General features: G+C 35.5%; 4 protein-coding genes and 1 long non-coding RNA gene across 7 annotated transcripts in view; 1 reads left to right on the top strand and 4 right to left on the bottom strand.

The window, feature by feature from the left end:
• The window catches only part of LOC113465439 (transcription initiation factor TFIID subunit 1-like), an 8,945-nt gene extending 3,065 nt beyond the window's left edge, over positions 1 to 5,880 (top strand). Inside the window, exon 2 of the mRNA XM_026819961.1 lies at positions 5,760 to 5,880. The gene's annotated coding sequence lies outside the window, so the exon portion shown is untranslated. The remainder of the gene's footprint in view (positions 1 to 5,759) is intronic.
• LOC108254576 lies at positions 1,200 to 1,623 on the bottom strand. The gene is made up of 2 exons (XR_001809914.2): positions 1,521 to 1,623; positions 1,200 to 1,379 (listed from the first exon to the last, which is right to left on the bottom strand). It is a non-coding gene; the product is annotated as an uncharacterized LOC108254576 (long non-coding RNA).
• Positions 2,585 to 16,854, bottom strand: LOC103524590. 2 transcript variants are annotated; one of them, XM_008489617.3, is made up of 3 exons: positions 16,678 to 16,854; positions 6,268 to 6,454; positions 2,585 to 3,300 (listed from the first exon to the last, which is right to left on the bottom strand). In XM_008489617.3, the coding sequence occupies exons 2-3, from the start codon at positions 6,385 to 6,387 to the stop codon at positions 3,079 to 3,081; spliced, it is 342 nt and encodes a 113-aa protein (XP_008487839.1). In that variant the 5' UTR covers positions 6,388 to 6,454; positions 16,678 to 16,854; the 3' UTR covers positions 2,585 to 3,078. The 2 variants fall into 2 exon arrangements, with proteins under 2 accessions (XP_008487839.1, XP_008487838.1); XM_008489616.3 differs by lacking the exon at positions 6,268 to 6,454 and adding an exon at positions 3,545 to 3,731.
• Positions 6,422 to 19,080, bottom strand: LOC103524600. Its single transcript, XM_026819955.1, has 5 exons — positions 19,044 to 19,080; positions 9,606 to 9,882; positions 9,007 to 9,200; positions 8,661 to 8,773; positions 6,422 to 6,444 (listed from the first exon to the last, which is right to left on the bottom strand). Exons 1-5 carry the CDS (start codon positions 19,055 to 19,057, stop codon positions 6,422 to 6,424), a joined length of 621 nt encoding a protein of 206 aa, XP_026675756.1. The 5' UTR covers positions 19,058 to 19,080.
• LOC113465440 (AF4/FMR2 family member 1-like) lies at positions 11,748 to 13,744 on the bottom strand. 2 transcript variants are annotated; one of them, XM_026819965.1, is made up of 3 exons: positions 13,196 to 13,744; positions 12,344 to 12,372; positions 11,748 to 11,956 (listed from the first exon to the last, which is right to left on the bottom strand). In XM_026819965.1, exons 1-3 carry the CDS (start codon positions 13,503 to 13,505, stop codon positions 11,876 to 11,878), a joined length of 420 nt encoding a protein of 139 aa, XP_026675766.1. In that variant the 5' UTR covers positions 13,506 to 13,744; the 3' UTR covers positions 11,748 to 11,875. The 2 variants fall into 2 exon arrangements, with proteins under 2 accessions (XP_026675766.1, XP_026675765.1); XM_026819964.1 differs by having other exon boundaries at positions 11,748 to 11,966; positions 12,354 to 12,372; positions 13,196 to 13,743.
• Positions 19,081 to 22,327: the final 3,247 nt, after the last annotated feature.

Raw genomic sequence — 22,327 nt, 5'->3', positions numbered from 1 at the left:
GGAAAACATAGCCAAGTTGAAACTGAGAGAAGGTTGAAGGAATTAAGATTCATAAGGCAAGGCACGAAAAACTGGGACTGCAGACTTGGCCTTTATTTTTGATCTCACCACTTTTATAGGCCGACATTTTTGGATAGGAACTTGGCCTTTTTTTTCACATTTGTGTTTTTGTGGGGGTCCATTTTACACAATATAATCTCTAATCTAATCTAAAAACTTGGTTACCTATTTAGTTAAAACAAAATACAATTTAGAGTAATAATAAGTAAGAGATGATAGAATGGGACAAAGCCGGCCATCCCAGAAGTGCAAGCGCCGTCCAAAGTTGAAGGTCAGCTAACATAAGGAGATCAAAGTTAAAGAATTTCGGCAAAACAATCACCGTCAGACCTCCAATCCAAGACCACGCCCACACTCGAGGAATTTCTTCCGATGTACCTAAATTAAACGTCCTGCGCGGTGCGGTGTCCATTTTAGTAGGAACCATATGGCGCAATGACATGAAATACATGAATCAGATATGGTTAACAGTTGAAAGGGTTGTTACTACTCTAATATACGAAAAACAGCATACACAGGCTGAGGAATATTATTTTGAAGAAAAAAAAGGGCTGTTTTAAAAAATGGTTAACGGAAAGATTTTATCGGACGCCACCTTGCGTATACAAAGCGTTCAAATTTTTGAAAAAGGGTTTTTTTTTTTTTTTTTTTTTTTTTTTTTAATGATTAATTAGATAAAATATTTAAATAATATGGGTGGTAAAAAATAGGTACCTAATCTTTTAATCATGTTCATTCATGCGAACAAAACTGTACAGTAATTTACAGCCTGTATGTGTAAATGTGTATAACATATTTTGACCCACATAATACCCAGGCCACTTATTAAGGAGCGCGGTAGCGCTCCGCCCCGCCAAGTCAAGAAAGTTTGACCGCGCTACTAGAGATATTATACGCGACAGGAAAAGTAGCCGTTATTTAATATCGTTAGGGATTCCCAGAAATTTGGATAGGTACGCTTCCCCCATTTTTCTTCTTCTTCACCATTATCGTTAATTACTGAAAAGAATGCAATGGAATGTGGATTGGCGGCTGGCCGACCATCCGAGAAGAAATGAGAAAACATTGAATTTAATACGAAATAGAAAACAACTCCCCGGACCCCGACTGAATAAACACAAAACATTAAAACTAAGAAGTGAGAAGAGAATCATAAAAACGTCAGAAGAGTTTTCGTATTTATTTTGAATCAAAACAAATAATTTGGCATTTGGAAATTCTACACGAGGAAAATATTGAAATTGGAGGTGTTAATTGATGATGAATGGTAATTTTATGTGAATCATTACAACACAGAATGATTACATACCTCGTATTACCTATTGAGTAATAAAAACAAATAATTTGGCATTTGGAAATTCTACACGAGGAAAATATTGAAATTGGAGGTGTTAATTGATGATGAATGGTAATTTTATGTTAATCATAACAACACAGAATGATTACATACCTCGTATTACCTATTGAGTAATATAGGATGAAAAGGCATTTCATGGAAAAAGGTTAATATTGCAACAGATTGTTGGCAACTGGCAATAGTTTGGGATAATACTCGTAGGTATGTATTTTTTGAGTAATATAGGATGAAAAGGCATTTCATGGAAAAAGAGGAATATTGCAACAGATTGTTGGCAACTGGCAATAGTTTGGGATAATAGGTATGTATATTTTTAAACAATATTGCTATGAAATTTTGTTTGTTTGCTATTCAATTCCCTTGCGGTTTCCTCATTGGCTTTTAGCAGCAAAGCCTTGTTAAGATAAGATTAATTTCTAGTGAAAAAGCCTAACTGAGCTTCATATGTATTTTAACAATATTGCTATGAAATTTTGTTTGTTTGCTATTCGATTCCCTTGCGGTTTCCTCATTGGCTTTTAGCAGCAAAGCCTTGTTAAGATAAGATTAATTTCTAGTGAAAAAGCCTAACTGAGCTTCAAGACTACTTCTGAAGAAATAAATTAAAAGACATTGCTAAGAGAAAACATAAGACAAGGGTATTGGTAAGTACATAACATATTCAAAGTTGGTAGGGATTAAAAGACAAGTAAATGTTTTGTAAAAAAAGGGGGAAAAAAAGATTGATTGATTAATTAATTATGAAAGTACATAACTACCAATACCCCACCCAAATATCTAATTCAATTCACATATAAAAATATCAGAATATCACTTAAGAATAAAAAGTTCTTTATAAGTTACACAGGATATAAAACAAAATCATCGAGGATATCTCTCGATACCTGAAAAGGATGGTGTTGTACATACATAGCAATCGATTGTACTTTTTGTGGGAATAGCTTCAAGACTACTTCTGAAGAAATAAATTAAAAGACATTGCTAAGAGAAAACATAAGACAAGGGTATTGGTAAGTACATAACATATCCAAAGTTGGTAGGGATTAAAAGACAAGTAAATGTATTGTAAAAAAAAAGAGGAAAAAAGATTAATTAATTATGAAAGTACATAACTACCAATACCCCACCCAAATATCTAATCCAATTCACATATAAAAATATCAGAATATCACTTAAAAATAAAAAGTTCTTTATAAGTTACACAGAATATAAAACAAAATCATAGAGGATATCTCCCGATTCCTGAAAAGGATGGTGTTGTACATACATAGCAATCGATTGTACTTTTTGTGGGAATTAATTTAACGCGAATTTCGCTAGGATGTCCCCATTTGTGAGGATTCACTTACAAGCTTGTAACTTGTAACCAGCTTCAGTATCACTCTCTGTAAGCTACAGTTGAGTATTTTCAAAGTGTTTGTGTTTTCTCTGGTAGATTGCCCCGGACCTTTTGGGCAAAAAATCAGAACTACATCATTTTTGTCCGTCAAACCTTAATTTTCGGGCTTCGTTTCCTGGACTAATATAGGTAGTGTTATTGCAGAATTAGGCAAATAATTCTTGGATTATGGATAGGGACTGATCAAAGCAGAAGATTTCCTCGTAGTTTGTACAACACCTTCGTTTTCAGGACTCGACACTCCCCAGGGAAAAGGAAAGCTTCAGTTTTTGATTTGCAACACTTGGACCGGGCCTTTGGTTGTGGATGTAGTGACGGATTCAGTAGACCATTCCTGGGTTGATGATTGCTCCATACTCATCTTCTTAATGATTCTACCACTAGGGTCCTTGGTCACTGAATGTTCTACTGCTTGCTTTGTCTCTTCCTTGGCGAAACTGTCGGTTTTGGTGAGGGATTCGGTGTTGCCAGACTTCTTCTTGACCTGAGAATAGATCAGACAACATTGCATTAGGAAATTATTATTGAGGAAAAGTTGATGCAATGAAACAAAATAGTTCCCAATGTAAACAAATTGTATGCCCATGTATCTTTACACCTACAGGTTCATGAGTTTTCTTCATTCATAAATGGTTAGCAGTCATTAGGGCTTAAACCGCTTGACGGTTTACGGACGTTTAACGTACTTTTGTTGGATTTTAAAAAATTTCCCTTGTTTAGTTAGTTACCTCCTTATGTTCTTCAGCCTCCTCTACTGTCTCTACTTCTTCCCGTGTGGTTCCCTCCTTAGCTTTTATCAGTTGAGTAGAGGGCTCAGATACAACCAGAGCTTGCGAGTCGTCAGACATTGTTTAGTTTGAGGTGAGATTTATACAAGTAAGATTAGGGTTGGGTTGGGTTGTTCCCTGAAGAAGTCTGAAAAGAAAAGAGAGAAAAATGTTAGGAGACAACGAGCAATGTTCGATGTCGAGTAGGTATTTCAGTAAGTTTGGACGTTTGGTAAATTTCAATTTTCAAGAAAAGAGGGAGAGTGAATTTTTCAAATGTCTATTTATAGAACATTTTGAAAATATGCCATAAGATTTGGAGACAGAGAGAGAGAACAATACAAGAAGTAAGGTCATTCCCTTAGTGAAGACAAAGAACACTATACAGGGTGTCCAAACCTCAGAAGTAGAGTAGCTACTTTATATGAGTAGCGACCAGTAGTGGCATAAGAAAGTGTACATACCTACTGTGATATCCACGAAAATTGTGAAGGGGCTTTTTTTAGCTTCACCACAAATGATTCGAATAATGAATGAATTTCATAAATATTCTTCCAAAAAATGAGGTTCTATCAGACTTTATGTAGCCTTTTCCACTGGTAATAAACCAGCTCCTCAGTTATTCTCACTAGGCTGAGTGCACCCCGAATTAGCCTGCAGCTGAAAATTAAAATTGAGAAGAAAAAACATGTCATTTTTTATTTTTAATATTTTCAATTGAATTTTCTTTCATCTCTTTTCAAACTCTTTTCTTTTAATTTCATTTTTAATTTAAAATCATAAAATTAATTTAAATCAAAACTAAAAAGAAATTTGATAACGTAATTTAATATTTAACAAAATAATAATAGTAGGTAGTCATAATTGTGTTAAACCTAAAGATCTTGTACATATGTATAGCCGCAATGAAATATTGGGACGTTTATATACAAGGAAATATACAATTTATATAATGGATATCAAAGACAGTTGGATTAAAAAATAATAATTTAAATAAAAATTCCATCTAGACAGAGGCAAGGAAGGATAAGAATGCACAGGGTATAACTAGGTCCAGCATTAAACCACTAAGAGTAACAAATACTCCATAGCTACTGGACATTATTATCGAGCTAATACTAAAAGAAAGGAAAAATTAACTAAAATAATATCAAGTTTCTTTGAAAAGGCAATGTTTGCCTGTTTGACTTGGGGAAGGGAAAAGAGACTAAACATAAAAATAATTTAGTTGGGATCTGCTTTTCCTATCAGTATCATGTTTAGTGAAATTGACTGAAAAATATCATAATCTTCAATATAATACACCTCTTTTCATTCCAAGTGACTGAGTTTGCCTGTTTGACTTGGGGAAGGGAAAAGAGACTAAACATAAAAATAATTTAGTTGGGATCTGCTTTTCCTATCAGTATCATGTTTGGTGAAATTGACTGAAAAAAATCATAATCTTCAATATAATACACCTCTTTTCATTCCAAGTTACTGGGGAGTAGTGGTGATCATAGTGAAACTAACAACGTACGGAAATTGGAAATTGAAAAATTACAACGAGCGAATAAAGATAAGATGGAAGTCATTGAAGAAAATCTCAAACAAATTCTAAGACATGGTTGTCGAGTTCCAACACAACATGAGCGCAACAAACGTGACAACTCTCAGCCTGGGATTGTGCTGAAAGAGAGGCATTTGAAATCACCAATAGTCACCAATCAGAAGTCTGACATCAAACAGAAACAAATAGGGTCGAATAGGACTTGTGAAGAAAAGAAAACTAATGGTGTTGCCAGACTTCTTCTTGACCTGAGAATAGATCAGACAACATTGCATTAGGAAATTATTATTGAGGAAAAGTTGATGCAATGAAACGAAATAGTTCCCAATGTAAACAAATTGTATGCCCATGTATCTTTACACCTACAGGTTTTTTTTTTTTTCTGGTAAGAAGTACTCAATTTTTATTTTTTTTTCTCAATCAACAATATACATCAATCCAGCTCCATCATCAAAACCATAAGGTTTCACAATCTGCCTAGACATGTTTACACCTACAGGTTCATGAGTTTTCTTCATTCATAAATCGTTAGCAGTCATTAGGGCTTAAACCGCTTTACGGTTTACGGACGTTTACGTATTTTTGTTGGATTTTAAAAAATGTATGAAACCACAAAGTAAAGTGAAGTTTTCTGAAAGTCGTCGCTTCTGAACTTTGGACATGTCATGTTTCTCTATTGTTGTGAAAATTCTCATGACTTTGTATGATGATTTATGTTACCTAATAAATAAATAAATTACTGATTGGCACAAAAAATTGAAGGTGCTCTTGGCTTTTACCACTTTGAAAAAACGAACAACACTTGGAATGACAGGGGATTTTATTTCTTTTCTTCCTCTTCCTCCTCGTCTCCCACTTCAAGGTATCTTATCGTCTTCAAGGAGAATCTTAACCTATTTTCATAATTAAAATTACGTTCTCACATAGGTAGGTGTATGTACAACCTATTCTACCTACATGAAACAAAATAGTTCCCAATGTAAACAAATTGTATGCCCATGTATCTTTACACCTACAGGTTCATGAGTTTTCTTCATTCATAAATCGTTAGCAGTCATTAAACCGCTAGACGGTTTACGGACGTTTAACGTACTTTTGTTGGATTTTAAAAAAATTCCCTTGTTTAGTTAGTTACCTCCTTGTGTTCTTCAGCCTCCTCTACTGTCTCTACTTCTTCCCGTGTGGTTCCCTCCTTAGCTTTTATCAGTTGAGTAGAGGGTTCAGACACAACCAGAGCTTGCGAGTCGTCAGACATTGTTTAGTTTGAGGTGAGATTGATACAAGTAAGATTAGAGTTGGGTTGGGTTGTTCCCTGAAAAAGTCTGAAAAGAAAAGAGAGAAAAATGTTAGGAGACAACGAGCAACGTTCGATGTCGAGTAGGTATTACAGTAAGTTTGGACGTTTGGTACTCCGGAGAACCTGAGTTCGATTCCCAGCTGAGTCGAATTTTCCTAATTGCGGTGAGTAGCGAAAAAGAAAAGACTTCCAAAGGAGGCACCCAAGTCCACAGTCTCATGTTGGGCCATTTTGGATTGTGTGAATTTCAATATGAAACCTGAGGCTATGCTTAATCGATAATACACATATGATTTAGACTTTACTTCCTAATTTGTATGAGTAGTTTATTCATAATTTGGTTATAAATCAAACTATTTGTGTATCAATAGATTGAAAATGGACCTATAGAAATATTACGGCGTGATTTCTATTGGAGCGTGACCAAACAGGAAAACAAAATGGAGGCCGTTATTAAAATGATATTAAAATACAACATTCATCATGAGATTTTACATAAACTACCATTATTTCGCTAATCTCGGGCAATGAGCAAGAATTCATGTACGAAATAAGTAATGTGACCTCATAATGTCACATCATACTTCTTCTACATAGGTTTGAATAATTTTTGGCTATCAAGTGAAACTGAATGTTCCTTGTAAGATTCGTTTTCTGCCAAGCACCGAATGTATTGGAATAATAATAGTAATAATAATTGAACTCATTTACGCAAGAAGCGCCTCACCCCGGCTTGGGCCCTTTTGGAATAAAATGGCTTTCTATTTCTAATGCAGAATATTTTTAAAATCAGACTTAAAAAGTAAAAAGAATCAGGTTCATATCACAATTTATTATTCACAAAAATGGGTACTTGAGTTTTTGTGAAGTCCTGCAACTTTTGAATGAAAATCAAAAACTTCACTCAAAACTCAAATTTTGTCTTTGTCTTTGTGCCCTTCTGGAATACAAACTTGCAATTATTATTTTTCGCCCGTCCGTGTTGAGTCAGTCTAGTTGTGCGACATATGATGACGTAAGTATTTGTCAAGAGTTTTATTTCTTGTTAAATTCCTATATATTCGTCATATTTATCTCTTGTTAATTTCCTATTCATTACAAATGATCATCTGCATAACATATGTACAAGATACATATCTTACCTATGTATAATGAGTTGAGATACTTATGATTCAGCATGTTAAACAAGATAGAATAAATATTATGAGCATGAATGATATATGTTATATTAGGTATATGACTTTGGTTAAAAATTGGACCGGATTCTGTGTATTTGACTCATTTTCATTTGGCTAGGTTCATAATTATCTTCCTCTACCTTTCTGTATTTTCTAGGTACCTATCTGCTAATTCGTTTGTTTGTGCGCAAGCGTTCCTGCGCATTTTGACGTGAAATCTGACGTCACAACTCTTTGAACTTTTTCATTAGAACGGCAATATTAAAAATTGAATTTTTGACCTTTTAAAGTTACTTTTTCCAAATTTTGACCCCAGATTTGGATTTTTCACAGCTTTTTACGTAGGAATCAACCTTTTATTAATAATATTTTCCCAATTGCAACTGCTCCATTCCATAATAATCTTAATGATAGCTATTGTACTGAGAAAGAGAGAGAGGGAGGGAGAGAGGGAGGGAAGGAGAGAGAGAGATAGAGAGAGGGAGAGAAGGAGAGAGAGAGAGATAGAGGGAGGGAGAGAGATAGAGAGAGAGAACTGATGATAAGGGGAGAAAGAAAGAGACGGAGAGGGAGGGAAACAAACGGGTTAAGGGATAGCGAGAGAGAGAGAACGACCTTTTAAAGTTACTTTTTCGGAGTTTTGACCTCAGATTTGGATTTTTCACAACTTTTTACATAGGAATCGACCTTTTATTAATATTATTTTCCCATTTGCAACTGCTCCATTGTATATTGGGGCACAGAAGTAGATTAACTTTGTATTTAAAATTTTTGGTATATTGTTTTTATTGTAGAATTCGTATTTCTTGCTTTCCGTTGTCCCTTGAAGTTGTGTGTCGCTTTATTTTGCGCTTAGACACAGAGGAATTTATCTTACTGAGACTTGGTGGGTATGGGTATTTTGACGCGAGTCCAAAATATTTAACATATTTGATGAAATAATGCTTCATTGCTTCACCATCTTGGTGAGTCACGACTCATGAGAAATATAATCATGAGGAGGAGAAAATGAAATTAATAAAAAGGGATTACTTTGTTTGAAATTAATCTTACTTTCTACAATTGGCCATAGTACTGCCTCTAGATATTTCATACCCTGCGCAGTAATATCAGTCTCCCTGTCTGCACCATGCTTCAACCGCTTCGCTTCAGACAGATATTGGTCTCTGTGAAGTAATTCAAAATTCATTAGAACTTGGAAGAAAAAAATGCTAGTGGCAATAGTAGATACGTTGAATATATCAGTTCCCAATGGATCGTTGTGCCTGGTTGGTATCCAGATGGGAAATAGCATGCTGCTGGCTTTTCCCGGTCCTACTCGGCCCTAATATTGTGACATCATTTTGAGGTGAATATTTGTAAACTTATCAACTAACAATACTTGAAGGTAAAAACTTACTTGTCATCACCATCAGACAGTTCCCCTTCCTCATGATGTCCGTTGTTATTCTCAAAATAGGAGAAGTATACTTTACTAGTGGTTACATTGGTATTTGTATTGCTATTGGCAGGATGAGAAGGGTTGGAGGAATTGCTCCAATCAGAATGAGTTGCTTCCCGCTCATGATTTGTACACAGTGTTTCATTCTCCGACTGAAAACAAATGAGTAACCCTTTATTAGAACAAACTGTTAGCCAGGGAAAAATAACCTTCATTAGAATAAATAGGTATGCCAGACGAGTTAGCTTTGATGGTTGTGCGCCTGTCTTGTAAGCGCTAGGTCGTGTGTTCGATTTCCACCCGGGGCGAACTTTATCCCAAACTCTTGGTACGGCTGGGTTTCTCTTATCCTGCCGCCTGTCCTTTTCTCTTTAACTTCAGGACCATAAGACCTAAGCTGATACAGTTCCCTCTGTCAAACCCTAAACAACCTCAGGGTGCAATCAGCCTTCTAAGGACAACTGAGAATATGATTGATATCTCAGAGAAAAGGGGAAGTTTGGTTAGAAAATTTCTATCCCGGGACCTCTGAGTGGAGAACACTTCACCACACTTACCCGACTAGAGTATCGCACAGGTTCTTCCCCCAGCTTCTTTTTCTTCTTGGCAGCACTAGCACCAGTAGCAGCAGCATTATCACAATATTCCTCATTGGAGGTCCTGGTCAGCACTTGCTTCCTGAGTTCAGGGGGAGGTGGTGTTATGACACAGGTAGTACCGGGGGATCCCATACTGAGGGGGGTTACATGGCAGGGGAGGATGAGAGGGGGCATGGAGTCGTGGCTATCCCCATTCTCAGCTTTCACTAGGAGACCATCCTCCACTGATGATAAGAGAGATAATGGAGAGAGAGGGATGCAGGCACTAGGGCGGAGTTATTGCTTTCACTATTCTATTCTACACTATGTAATTATTATTTGCTACAAATTATATGAAAATAAAAAGCTGCTAGAAGATTATGACAGTGTAAAAATCCTAGCATTCAGAGAACGAATGTCTGGTGTAAACATTTTATAATGGAAATGATGAGAAATTAAATAAAGTAAACCAACATGAGGCAAAACATAAAAAAATAACGAAAAGTAAAAAATAATACAAATGACCATTATGAAGAATTTTAAAGCTGAGGACATCCAAAACAACAATAAATATTGAGAGAGTCGTTTTTGTAAATGCTATTGCAACTTTTATGCTAAGAGTAGGCAGAAAAACTACTCATTGAACTAAAAAACAAAATAATAATAGATAAATTAAAAATGCCGGAAAAGTAAAAATAACAAAAACAAAGAAATGAAAAACAAGAACAACGGGATATTACTTGCGGTTCGGGAAATAGATGTAAATAGGGTTAAAGCTCGAGTAAAACTTTTAGTTTAAAAAATTAAATACACTTTATTAAGTAATTCCCCGTAAGCTGGACAAGATATGGGATGTCATGGAACCTTACTTAAACAAAAATCTAGGTCAAAACTGTCCAACCCATGGCCCTTGGATCAAAAATGTCTGGCTGTTTTATATAGGAAAAAAATTATATTATTTAGTGGCCCGCGCTAAAACTTGACCGCAAATATTTTGGGTTGGACAGCTCTGATCTACACGGATGTGCAACACCTACATATGCGGCGCGGCGTGAAATTTTACGTATATTGATTAAACTTGAAAAAAGGAAAATGTGGGAGAGAAAAAAACAGAAAACTAATTTCACATTACTTTGCATAGGATCTGTAATCTGTATACAAAGCAGTAATGGAAATTAATAAAAAGCACAATAGAAAAGGATCCTATTCCATAGAGTAACTTCACACTTTGCAATTTTTTCGAAAATCTTTTGACGTCATCTTTCGAGTTATGACCACAACTTACTTCACACTTTGCAATTTTTTCGAAAATCTTTTGACGTCATCTTTCGAGTTATGACCACAATCTGAATTTAAACGTGGTTTAAGTTAATCTTAGATTGTTATTCCGACCATACGAAGGAGAATCGTAATCTTTATACAAAACAAACGAGGCTTTATGCTGATTACTCATAACAGTCATAGGTTATTACACAATGCTGAGCGTATAGGGTGAAAATCATACAACATTTTGTTCTGCAATATGAAACCTACCTACATTAAAATAATAATAATAATAATAATAATAATAATAAAAATAATAATAAAAAAAAACAGGTAGGTAATGTCCCGCGAAGTCAAAAAAGTTCTACTCCGATACTCAAAGGGATATTATGTATATTACCTATGCCACAGACGAAGTAGCCGTTTTCAGGTAGGTAGAGTTGCAGAGGAAAAGCTAAAGATGATGGAAGAAAACGGATTGAATGTGTTACGTATATAATAGATCAGTTGCGCTTACTTGGGTGATGTTTCAAAGTCATAGAGCAGGAAAAATAGGACCAACGGAATTTTTCTTTTTCTTCTACGACTTCTAAGTACCGAGATAAATCAATTTGGAGGTCTAGCATCACTGCTATCCTGATCTTGATCCTTCGACTCCACATCCTGAAATATCAAATAAAATACCTATGTAATAACTTGGATGAACTTTCGGATGTTCGTTCTAAGGAAACGGCGTGAAAAATATTCTAAGGAGGTCCTAAATACTAAATGTCTACTTTCTTCTGTGTACAATCGAATGGTATCGGTATCACAATATGAAGTCATGTCTATTGCAAAGATCGAAACGCAAAGTACAAAGTTCTATATGGAAGAGGCTCCCAGGGGATACACAATTGGACCCAAAATCTGGCCGTTGACCTGTTTTCAACTTGGTGCGTGCAGTGAGGAAGTGATGTCCTCGCTTATTGGACCCAAATCAGAATGTATTATAACTCTTTGAGCTTCTGTATTCCAAATCGTACATAGCGCACCAGATCATTGAGTGAGCTATGTAGGGTGAGGGGACCACAGTACTGGCGCATCCTTGTCACATTTGACAGCTACACACCAAATTTCAAGTCTCTAGCTCTTACCGTTCTCGAGATATTTTGTTTACAGACAGACAAACACACACACACGGACTAATGGCTGAAACTTTGGATTTAGGCTCTAGGGACCTCAAAACGTGTTTTGGCATTAAAAACTGACAATCAAAAATTTGACCCGATTACATTACTTTTCTTCCTATAGGATAAGGAAAGTTGTTGTTATCTAATGCTTGAGATTGACTATTATGTCATTTTTCTGGATAAGGAAAGTAAAAATGGTTGAACACATTAGTTTCCTTATTATAGGATATAGGATAAGGAAAGTAAAAAATTGCTACATAAAAATAATGAAAAAAAAAAAAAATGACAGTACTGGTCACACATGATGAAGAATTCTGAAACACCAAGACAAATAGATAGTATTCATTAGAATATGCTAGATTATATCGGATCCGCCGCCTTTTTAAAATATAGCAAAATGTCCGCCTTTTTGAAGTTTCGGCTTCAAAAACCTAATTTACGTAATATATCGTTTTACCTTGAGAAGAGGACGTCAGGACTCGAATTTAAAAAGGATAAATGTAATTTTTGTGCAATTAAATCCATGTACAATGTACGTAGGTACATTCAGTAGGTATACATATAACTAGGTGGTAAGTATATACCTAGGTACACTGTAGGTACATAGATTGAAAAAAAAAAATCATGTTACTTATTATAGGTACTGGTGGTTTTTGTGTTGATTATATTATGCGTCCTCCTTTCGGTTGAAATGTCCGCCTTTTTTAGCCAAAATGTCCTCCTTTTGAAATTTCTTTTCAATTAAATCCATGTACAATGTACGTAGGTACATTCAGTAGGTATACATATAACTAGGTGGTAAGTATATACCTAGGTACACTGTAGGTGTTACCTATTATAGGTACTGGTGGTTTTTGTGTTGATTGATTATATTAATCATGTTACCTATTATAGGTACTGGTGGTTTTTGTGTTGATTATATTCTGCGTCCTCCTTTTGATTGAAATGTCCGCCTTTTTTAGCCAAAATGTCCTCCTTTTGAAATTTCTTTTGTGGTAACCCTACACACAGCTTACTTCAGACGTAATTTTATGCTTTAGTAACTACTTTTTACGCACATTTATCTCCACCCACATAAAAATTTAGCAGTGAAAATCTTCTTAAAGAAAGTAAAAATTCGTTTTCATATAAACTTACGTTTATGTTTGTCCTTATAGACCATACTGTCCGCCTGGTCCCACAGTTCATGCGATGACATGAGACAGTTGAAGTTATAGCTCTGCTTCTGTACAGCACTATACACGGATACCGGAACTGCAATACAGGGTCCTGATGTCACGCCTGATGATGAGCCAGGAGTACCCTGTATGGGAGGCTGACCCTTGAGTTCACCACTGCTATACCCAGAGGATTGAGAACCCACACTGGAGGCAGGGGAGGGGGTAGGAGACATGGGGGAGGGGGTACCTTGACCTGCTGCTAGCACACCACCACATACCACTTCCATTGGGGTGGGAGGATTCGCCTGCGTGGGAAGAAAAAGTATTTAATAAATTTCTAGGTTTCCAGATAAATAGGTGGATTTAAAAAAAAAATGGACCGATTGCAATACTTTCTAATTATTTTAGTACCCAAGTAATAGAAAGTAAAAAGGTAAATGGTACAAATTTTCAATATAGGTAGGTACCTATGAAGTCACCACACTTTGGGTAAGGCCCCCTTTTCAGAGACTGACTTTTACATGGGATTTGATATTCCACTAATTTTACCGAAATGCATATCCTCCATATCGAAAATTCGATATGGAGAATTTCGAAAGATAGTTTAGTGACGATTCTTGTTTGATAAGACAACGAAGGGTATCTTCTTCTTTTTCTTCGACTTTTGCCGAAAGTTTTGCTCCAGACCTGGTATTCCAGAGTTAAAACGTCCAAAGGTGAAAAAGAGAAGAAGAATATTCTGACTGAAATGTGACATGCACTATTAAGGGCCGTTCCCACTTGTCGTGAGTTTCATCCGATTTTTTCCGAATATCCTGAAGGTAATGTAATTGAAATGGGAGTGTTCCCACTACACAAGACAAGATTCATTTTCCGACGCACACAAAATGTCCTTATAGGCGGCAATATACTTCAAATGAGAGTGTTCCCACTAGGCACGACACGATTTTTTCCCGAACAACAACTAGAAACGGGCCCTTAGTGGTAATCTGGCTTGACACGGGGTATGACTTACTTGGAGGGAGGCTCAGGTGGTTTCTTGTACTCGGGTGCGGCTCTATTGGGTGAGCGAGAGGGAGAGAGGGAAGGAGAAGGGGAGGGAGAGTGTTGAGGGGAGAGAGTGGGGATGGGAGAGAGGGGGGCGGGGTTACTAATGGTGAGACTGTCATCTGGTAACATGATCGAGGGGGGTGAGGAGCCCTGTGGACACACGAAACACAATGGGTTAGTCACTGATAAAATAAAATTATTACATTGGTCAATCATCAATATTAATTACAAATTCCTGATAGAAAACACTTTTTGTCCCTAATGATAAAACATCCGTTATATTAGACTCACGCCCATCTGATACAAACATATGAACTCATTACTTACTTGATTATACAAAACAAACATATGAACTCATTACTTACTTGATTATACAAAACAAACATATGAACTCATTACTTACTTGATTATACAAAACAAACATATGAACTCATTACTTACTTGATTATACAAAACAAACATATGAACTCATTACTTACTTGATTATACAAAACAAACATATGAACTCATTACTTACTTGATTATACAAAACAAACATATGAACTCATTACTTACTTGATTATACAAAACAAACATATGAACTCATTACTTACTTGATTATACAAAACAAACATATGAACTCATTACTTACTTGATTAAGCTGAGCGTATCCCTGTACATGGTGTACGCTGCTTTCTCCGTGACACTCTCACTCTCCATAGCATTACCAGTGAGTAGGAAGAATAGTACTGCCTCCAGATATTTCATACCCTGCGCAGTAATATCAGTCTCCCTGTCTGCACCATGCTTCAACCGCTTCGCTTCAGACAGGTATTGGTCTCTGTGAAGTAATTCAAAATTCATTAGAACTTGGAAGAAAGAAAAAATGCTGGTGGCAATAGTAGATACGTTGAATATATCAGTTCCCAATGGATCGTTGTGCCTGGTTGGTATCCAGATGAGAAATCGCATGCGCTTCAGACAGGTATTGGTCTCTGTGAAGTAATTCAAAATTCATTAGAACTTGGAAGAAAGAAAAAATGCTGGTGGCAATAGTAGATAGGTTGAATATATCAGTTCCCTTCCCAATGGATCGTTGTGCCTGGTTGGTATCCAGATGAGAAATCGCATGCTGCTGGCTTTTCCCGGCCCTACTCGGCCCTAATATTGTGACATCATTCTGAGGTGAATATTGTGACATCATTTTGAGGTGAATATTTGTAAACTTAAACAATACTGGTCACACATGATGAAGAATTCTGAAACACCAAGACAAATAGATAGTATTCATTAGAATATGCTAGATTATTGTATTATAACTCTTTGAGCTTCTGTATTCCAAATCGTACATAGCGCACCAGATCATTGAGTGAGCTATGTAGGGTGAGGGGACCACAATACTGGTCACACATGATGAAGAATTCTGAAACACCAAGACAAATAGATAGTATTCATTAGAATATGCTAGATTACATCGGATCCATGAGGATCTTTTTAGAAAAATAATTTTCGATAACTTTACGCAACTATTTTGCCGAGGTCCCTTTTGATCCAAAGACTTCCACACAGCTAGGCTTACCAGACGTCCGCTTTTCGGCGGACATGTCCTCCTTTTTATACGTTTGTCCTCCGTCCGCCCGCCTTTTTAAAATATAGCAAAATGTCCGCCTTTTTGAAGTTTCGGCTTCAAAAACCTAATTTACGTAATGCTGGTGTAAACATTTTATAATGGAAATGATGAGAAATTAAATAAAGTAAACCAACATGAGGCAAAACATAAAAAAATAACGAAAAGTAGAAAATAATACAAATGACCATTATGAAGAATTTTAAAGCTGAGGACATCCAAAACAACAATAAATATTGAGAGAGTCATTTTTGTAAATGCTATTGCAACTTTAATGCTAAGAGTAGGCAGAAAAACTACTCATTGAACTAAAAAACAAAATAATAATAGATAAAGTAAAAATGCCAACCAATGCACCGATCTTAACCAAAAGTTTCGTGTCGCATCCTTGTCACATTTGACAGCTACATACCAAATTTCAAGTATCTAGCTCTTACCGTTCTCGAGATATTTTGTTTACAGACAGACACACAGACACACACACGGACCAATGGCTGAAACTTTGGATTTAGGCTCTAGGGACCTCAAAACCTGTTTTGGCATTAAAAACTGACCATCAAAAATTTGCCCCGATTACATTACTTTCCTTCCTATAGGTATAGGATAAGGAAAGTAAAAATGGTTGAACACATTACTTTCCTTATTAGAGGATATAGGATAAGGAAAGTAAAAAAATTGCTACATAAAAATAATGAAAAATAAAAATAAAAAATCTGCCTTTGAAAATTAACTTATTCTCACCGACTAGCGACTTAATCATATTTATAATCTAAATGGGACAAATATGGAAATATTGTACTTACCAAGAGGACAACAGAAAATAACTGTGTTAAAACTTTAAACCAAGTTTAGTATAAATTGAAATAACAATTGAACTGTTTACGATATTTGCTTTGAACCGAATGACAAGACGTGTGGTAATGAAATAAAACTGGTAGCCTGTCTGTGAATAATTCCAAGTGCAGTCTGAATAGAAATTTGTAGAAAAAATTTCAATTTAGGCAACTCTTTCTTTCTGTCTGTCCATTTGTTACTTGATGAATCTCCAATGGTTTGTCCTATTTGCATGAAATTTGGCAAAAAAAAAGACATTTTTTCCCCCTCAGAGTTTACACCTCAACCGCCCTTTGGAGGCTCCGTAGCGGCCCAATGTGTAAGTGAGTTCTAAAATTCACTAGTTATAAACTTATTACTTACTTGATTATACAATACAAACATATGAACTCATTACTTACTTGATTACACAATACAAACATATTAACTTATTACTTACTTGATTATACAATACAAACATATGAACTCATTACTTACTTGATTATACAATACAAACATATGAACTCATTACTTACTTGATTATACAAAACAAACATATGAACTCATTACTTACTTGATTATACAATACAAACATATGAACTCATTACTTACTTGATTAAGCTGAGCGTATCCCTGTACATGGTGTACGCTGCTTTCTCCGTGACACTCTCACTCTCCATAGCATTACCAGTGAGTAGGAAGAATAGTACTGCCTCCAGATATTTCATACCCTGCGCAGTAATATCAGTCTCCCTGTCTGCACCATGCTTCAACCGCTTCGCTTCAGACATTCGTTTCAAACCTAAATTGATAAATCCTAATAATTATACTTTTGTTTAATTGGCATGCAAATCTGCTGGCTATACAACCTAAGTACAATGAACAACAAATCTTTCATTTCATACAAAACGTGGTGGATTATTAGGCCAGTTTGAACATTTGCCTTCTTCTAAAAATACATAAACAATATGTAAAACTGTTATCCTAAACATCAATCAATACAAATTTGGTTTCATCACTATCTTCTTCAGACAGAGGTATGGTGGGGAAATGTTTATGGTATCTGAAATCAGACAAAACATAGGATAAGTTAGTCGCTAATATAGGATAAGTTAGTCGCTAGTCCCCCCTATTCAATATTATTATTTCTATAGTAGGTACTGTCATTTAACGATAAAGAATTTCACTCTTCAGGAATAATAATAATAATTATCCTCGGGAATTTCACGTGAGTCTAGTGACCCTAAGCATACCGGCTCCACATCATCAAATCCAATACATATACTATTCTGATTGTTCTGGATAAAGATCTATTCACTCATCACATCAAGTTCAGGATACAGGGTGTTCCAAAGATAATGTACCAACTTTAGAGGCGTTTTATTGGCTTAAAGAAGCAACTTGAAACCTCTGTAGGTCAAATTCAGAACAATTACTGACAACTGTTCATTTCATAGCATAGAAGATTTTTTTTTTTGACCCAATGAATCAACTCTTCAAGTGTGGTACTTCATTCTTTAACTTTAGGATCTTCTTTTATTGCACTCCTATTATTTCAAGTATGTTGGATTCTAGAAATCATGAGTTAGTTGTCTGCTGAGATACCCTGTAGAATAGTTCTCCAGAGATATGTATGTACGTAGGTGTTACTATTTCAAGGACAGATGCCATCTCGACTAGGTAATAGTAATAATAATATACAAAGTGTAGTTCAAGCGTGTGTCCCTATCCTAATATGATTTAAACATATTAGATTTTAGTGTAATAGTAAGTATTAAGGCCTGGAATTATATGAGACTCTCCGGACATAGTGTCCGAGAACACTTACAGGTCAACAAACATTTCAACCCTTTGATTCGTATAAGGTCAAGCCGAACTTTAGAGCTGTTTGCCCTTACTTCTAAGCCTCAGAGTAGGCGTTTTGTGCACCCATATTTATGAACAAAGTGCTGGCTCTTAAGTTCGTGCTAAGCATAGTCTCAAGGCATTTGATTGGTCAATTTTGACTTGAGACGATCTAAGAACGATCATTCTTGTTCATAAATACGAGTGTTTGATTCGTATAAGGTCAACCCGACCTTTAAAGCTGTTTGCCCTTACTTCTAAGCCTTAGAGTAGGCTTTTTGTATACGAAAGCCCCAAGTCTACACTTTTAGAGAGCTACATTGTTTCTGAATCTGTTTCAGTAGCATAAATCCCGCTGTTATTCGGGAGGACGCGGGTTCAAATCCCTTGCAAGGCACGGAATTTTATCATAATTTGTTTGACAATCACATAATAAAATAGGGCTCTCAGGGTTGGGTGATAGAGAACGCCTCGGACATTAACCTCGCCCGGGTACCTTCCTGATGATAAGGATTCTAAACTCATACGACGTTTCCTCTTGGATGTCGACCTGGAATATTGAACAAACAACAAAACAGGTAATGTAAAGTATTGAACGAATCAGGTAATGTAGAGAATGTATAGTATTGAAAGAACGATGTAGGTAGGTTTCAACTGAAATGTTTCCCCCCAAGTGATCACAGACAACTTGGTTCCTGATGATAAGGATTCTAAACTCATACGACGTTTCCTCTTGGATGTCGACCTGGAATATTGAACAAACAACAAAACAGGTAATGTAAAATATTGAACGAATCAGGTAATGTAGAGAATGTATAGTATTGAACGAATCAGGTAATGTAGAGAATGTATAGTATTGAACGAATCAGGTAATGTAGAGAATGTAAAGTATTGAACGAATCAGGTAATGTAGAGAATGTATAGTATTGAACGAATCAGGTAATGTAGAGAATGTATAGTATTGAAAGAACGATGTAGGTAGGTTTCAACTCGATTTTGAAATGTTTCCCCCCAAGTGATCACAGACAACTTGGTTTTATATCCAGAAGACTTTCAGCTACATATCTAAGTAAATGTTATAGAAATAGTAGGAAATGGAACTTAGGCATTTGATTGGTCAATTTTGACTTGAGACTGATCTAAGAACGATCATTCTTGTTCATAAATACGAGTGTTAGATTCGTATAAGGTCAACCCGAACTTTAGAGCTGTTTGCCCTTACACCTAAGCCTCAGACTGATGCTATGAAATTATATGGAAAACCAGAGGTTGAAACGTGCTTCCATTAAAAACATAAATATCTTTTGTATGGGTTTCCAGTTTCCCCTGAAGAAGTGTAGCCAATCTGTGTACGATACCATCAACTTCTTTTCCTATCATTACCGATTTCATCAGGTCACTACCAATATCTTCTGTAAGCTTTCTAGACTATTGGCTACTGGCGAGTCAGGTCTGTAAATTAAACTCTCACCATTTACAACAAAAATTACAGTAGTAAATTGGCAATACAGCAAAGGAAATGCTGTAAATATGTATGTGCAGATTGTGAACACTCATATATGGGATATCATCTCTGTGAGTATCATCCCTGTGTCAGTAGGCCGCCAAGTTAGAATCAAAATCATTGAATGAAATATTTTTCAATTTGTAGTTTATACCTCCCTACCATTCAATTAATACAAAAATTGTTTTAATTATAAAAAATCGTGAATTATTTGTGGTAGGTAAAGTTAAACAAGCTGGGCCCGTCCCTCCTTTTTATTACTATTGTAATAATAAAGGAAGGACGGACTAAAAACTACGGAGAGATTCCATTCATAATAAACTTGGCGTCTGAGAAGTAAATCAGAAGATCGTAAATTTAGGTCCACAGTAAAAACAAACTAATTAGAAATCTCAAAGGACAGGATTCATTTGGCAACCACTAAGGTGTAACAAGTCCTATTAGTAAAGACAGGGTTCTAGCTATGTTACCTAACCACATACATACACATATCAATAAATATGAAATCCACCACACCAATGCCAAACAACAGAGGAATAAATGAGAAGGAAGATGGAATAATGGAGAAATAAGAAATAATGCATATCTAGTATTACTGAATCAAATATTTACCACAGGTTCAATAAATAATAATATAGGTTAGAAATCTCAAAGGACAGGATTCATTTGGCAACCACTAAGGTGTAACAAGTCCTATTAGTATAGACAGGGTTCTAGCTATGTTACCTAACCACATACATACACTTATCAATAAATATGAAATCCACCACACCAATGCCAAACAACAGGAATAAATGAGAAGGAAGATGGAATAATGGAGAAATAAGAAATAATGCATAGTTTAGAAATCTCAAAGGACAGGATTCATTTGGCAACCACTAAGGTGTAACAAGTCCTATTAGTATAGACAGGGTTCTAGCTATGTTACCAAACCACATATATACACATATCAATAAATATGAAATCCACCACACCAATGCCAAACAACAGGAATAAATGAGAAGGAAGATGGAATAATGGAGAAAAAAGAAATAATGCATAGTATTACTGAATCAAATGTTTACCACAGGTATAGTATGCATTGATTCAATAAATAATAATATATTGCATATAGGTAGATATTAATATTATGATTGAATCAATGTTTACTGGGAGATACAGATATGCTTGCCTATTAAATAGATTAAGATGAGCATAATAAAAATGTTACACTGAGATATACAAAGAATTATACAGTGTGGAACAAAAATCATGCTCGGGAAGAAGAAATCGGAGGTCTAGCATCACTGCTATCCTGATCTTGATCCTTCGACTCCACATCCTGAAATATCAAATAAAATACCTATGTAATAACTTGGAATTGAACTTCCGGATGTTCGTTCTAAGGAAACGGCGTGAACAATATTCTAAGGAGGTCTTAAATACTAAATGTCTACTTTCTTCTGTGTACAATCGAATGGTATCGACCATGTTGACTCAAAGTCCCGGGTTCGACTCTCACCTGTGCCGCCTGGGCGGAGGGTGTGATGAAATTCTTGAGGTTCCAGGTAGGTAGAAGAAATAAAATTAGTGGAGATGTCAAAACTCCCAATGATATAAAATTATTATTAGTGGAGATGTCAAAACTCCCAATAAGAAATCTACCTTGCAGTCGAGGTTGACAAAATGAAAAGAAATAAAATTAGTGGAGATGTCAAAACTCCCAATGATATAAAATTAGTAGGTATTAGGACAAAATGAAAAGAAATAAAATTAGTGGAGATGTCAAAACTCCCAATGATATAAAATTATTATTAGTGGAGATGTCAAAACTCCCAATAAAAAACTTAGTAAAGATGTCAAAACTTCTGATGAAATAAAATTAGTGGAGATGCCAAAAGTCTCAATAATGTTAGAAATAGTCTCATGTTTAGGAATCTCTTATAACAAAAGTTAGAAGGTTAGAACAATTTAGTTTCTAATATGAATGACTACTCCCAATAAAAAACTTAGTAAAGATGTCAAAACTTCTGATGAAATAAAATTAGTGGAGATGCCAAAAGTCTCAATAATGTTAGAAACAGTCTCATGTTTAGGAATCTCTTATAACAAAAGTTAGAAGGTTAGAACAATTTTGTTTCTAATATGAATGACTTAGTGTTCACCCTGTAGACATGTAGATAGAGGACATAAACTATAAAGAGGCTACTGGGCTACACCTTAACTTCATCTCCGTAGAATTCAATGACCACCCAAGTTTACATTAGACTTCATGTTCTACATTGTATTACCATGTTATAACTTATAACTAG

This window comes from Diaphorina citri, unplaced genomic scaffold (assembly GCF_000475195.1).
Source record: "Diaphorina citri unplaced genomic scaffold, Diaci psyllid genome assembly version 1.1 scaffold107, whole genome shotgun sequence".
Classification (NCBI taxonomy): Eukaryota; Metazoa; Arthropoda; class Insecta; order Hemiptera; family Psyllidae; genus Diaphorina; species Diaphorina citri.
The sequence above is the reverse complement of the archived record's forward strand: the minus strand, read 5'-3'. Positions and strand labels throughout refer to the sequence as shown.

Excerpts from the sequence above, each read along its gene's own strand:
- LOC103524590 (XM_008489617.3), bottom strand. The coding sequence starts at position 6,387 with ATGTCTGACGACTCGCAAGCTCTGGTTGTGTCTGAACCCTCTACTCAA. Across the intron at positions 3,301-6,267 it reads AGGCTGAAGAACACAAGGAG|GTCAAGAAGAAGTCTGGCAA; the intron begins GTAACTAACTAA and ends ATCTATTCTCAG.
- LOC113465440 (XM_026819965.1), bottom strand. The coding sequence starts at position 13,505 with ATGGAAGTGGTATGTGGTGGTGTGCTAGCAGCAGGTCAAGGTACCCCC. Across the intron at positions 12,373-13,195 it reads CTATAAGGACAAACATAAAC|AATTCTTCATCATGTGTGAC; the intron begins GTAAGTTTATAT and ends TTGGTGTTTCAG. Across the intron at positions 11,957-12,343 it reads TCATGTGTGACCAGTACTGT|GGTCCCCTCACCCTACATAG; the intron begins CATTTTTTTTTT and ends CGCCAGTACTGT.
- LOC103524600 (XM_026819955.1), bottom strand. Across the intron at positions 8,774-9,006 it reads CTGTCTGATGGTGATGACAA|AGACCAATATCTGTCTGAAG; the intron begins GTAAGTTTTTAC and ends ATTACTTCACAG. Across the intron at positions 6,445-8,660 it reads ACTATGGCCAATTGTAGAAA|GGAACAACCCAACCCAACTC; the intron begins GTAAGATTAATT and ends AGACTTTTTCAG.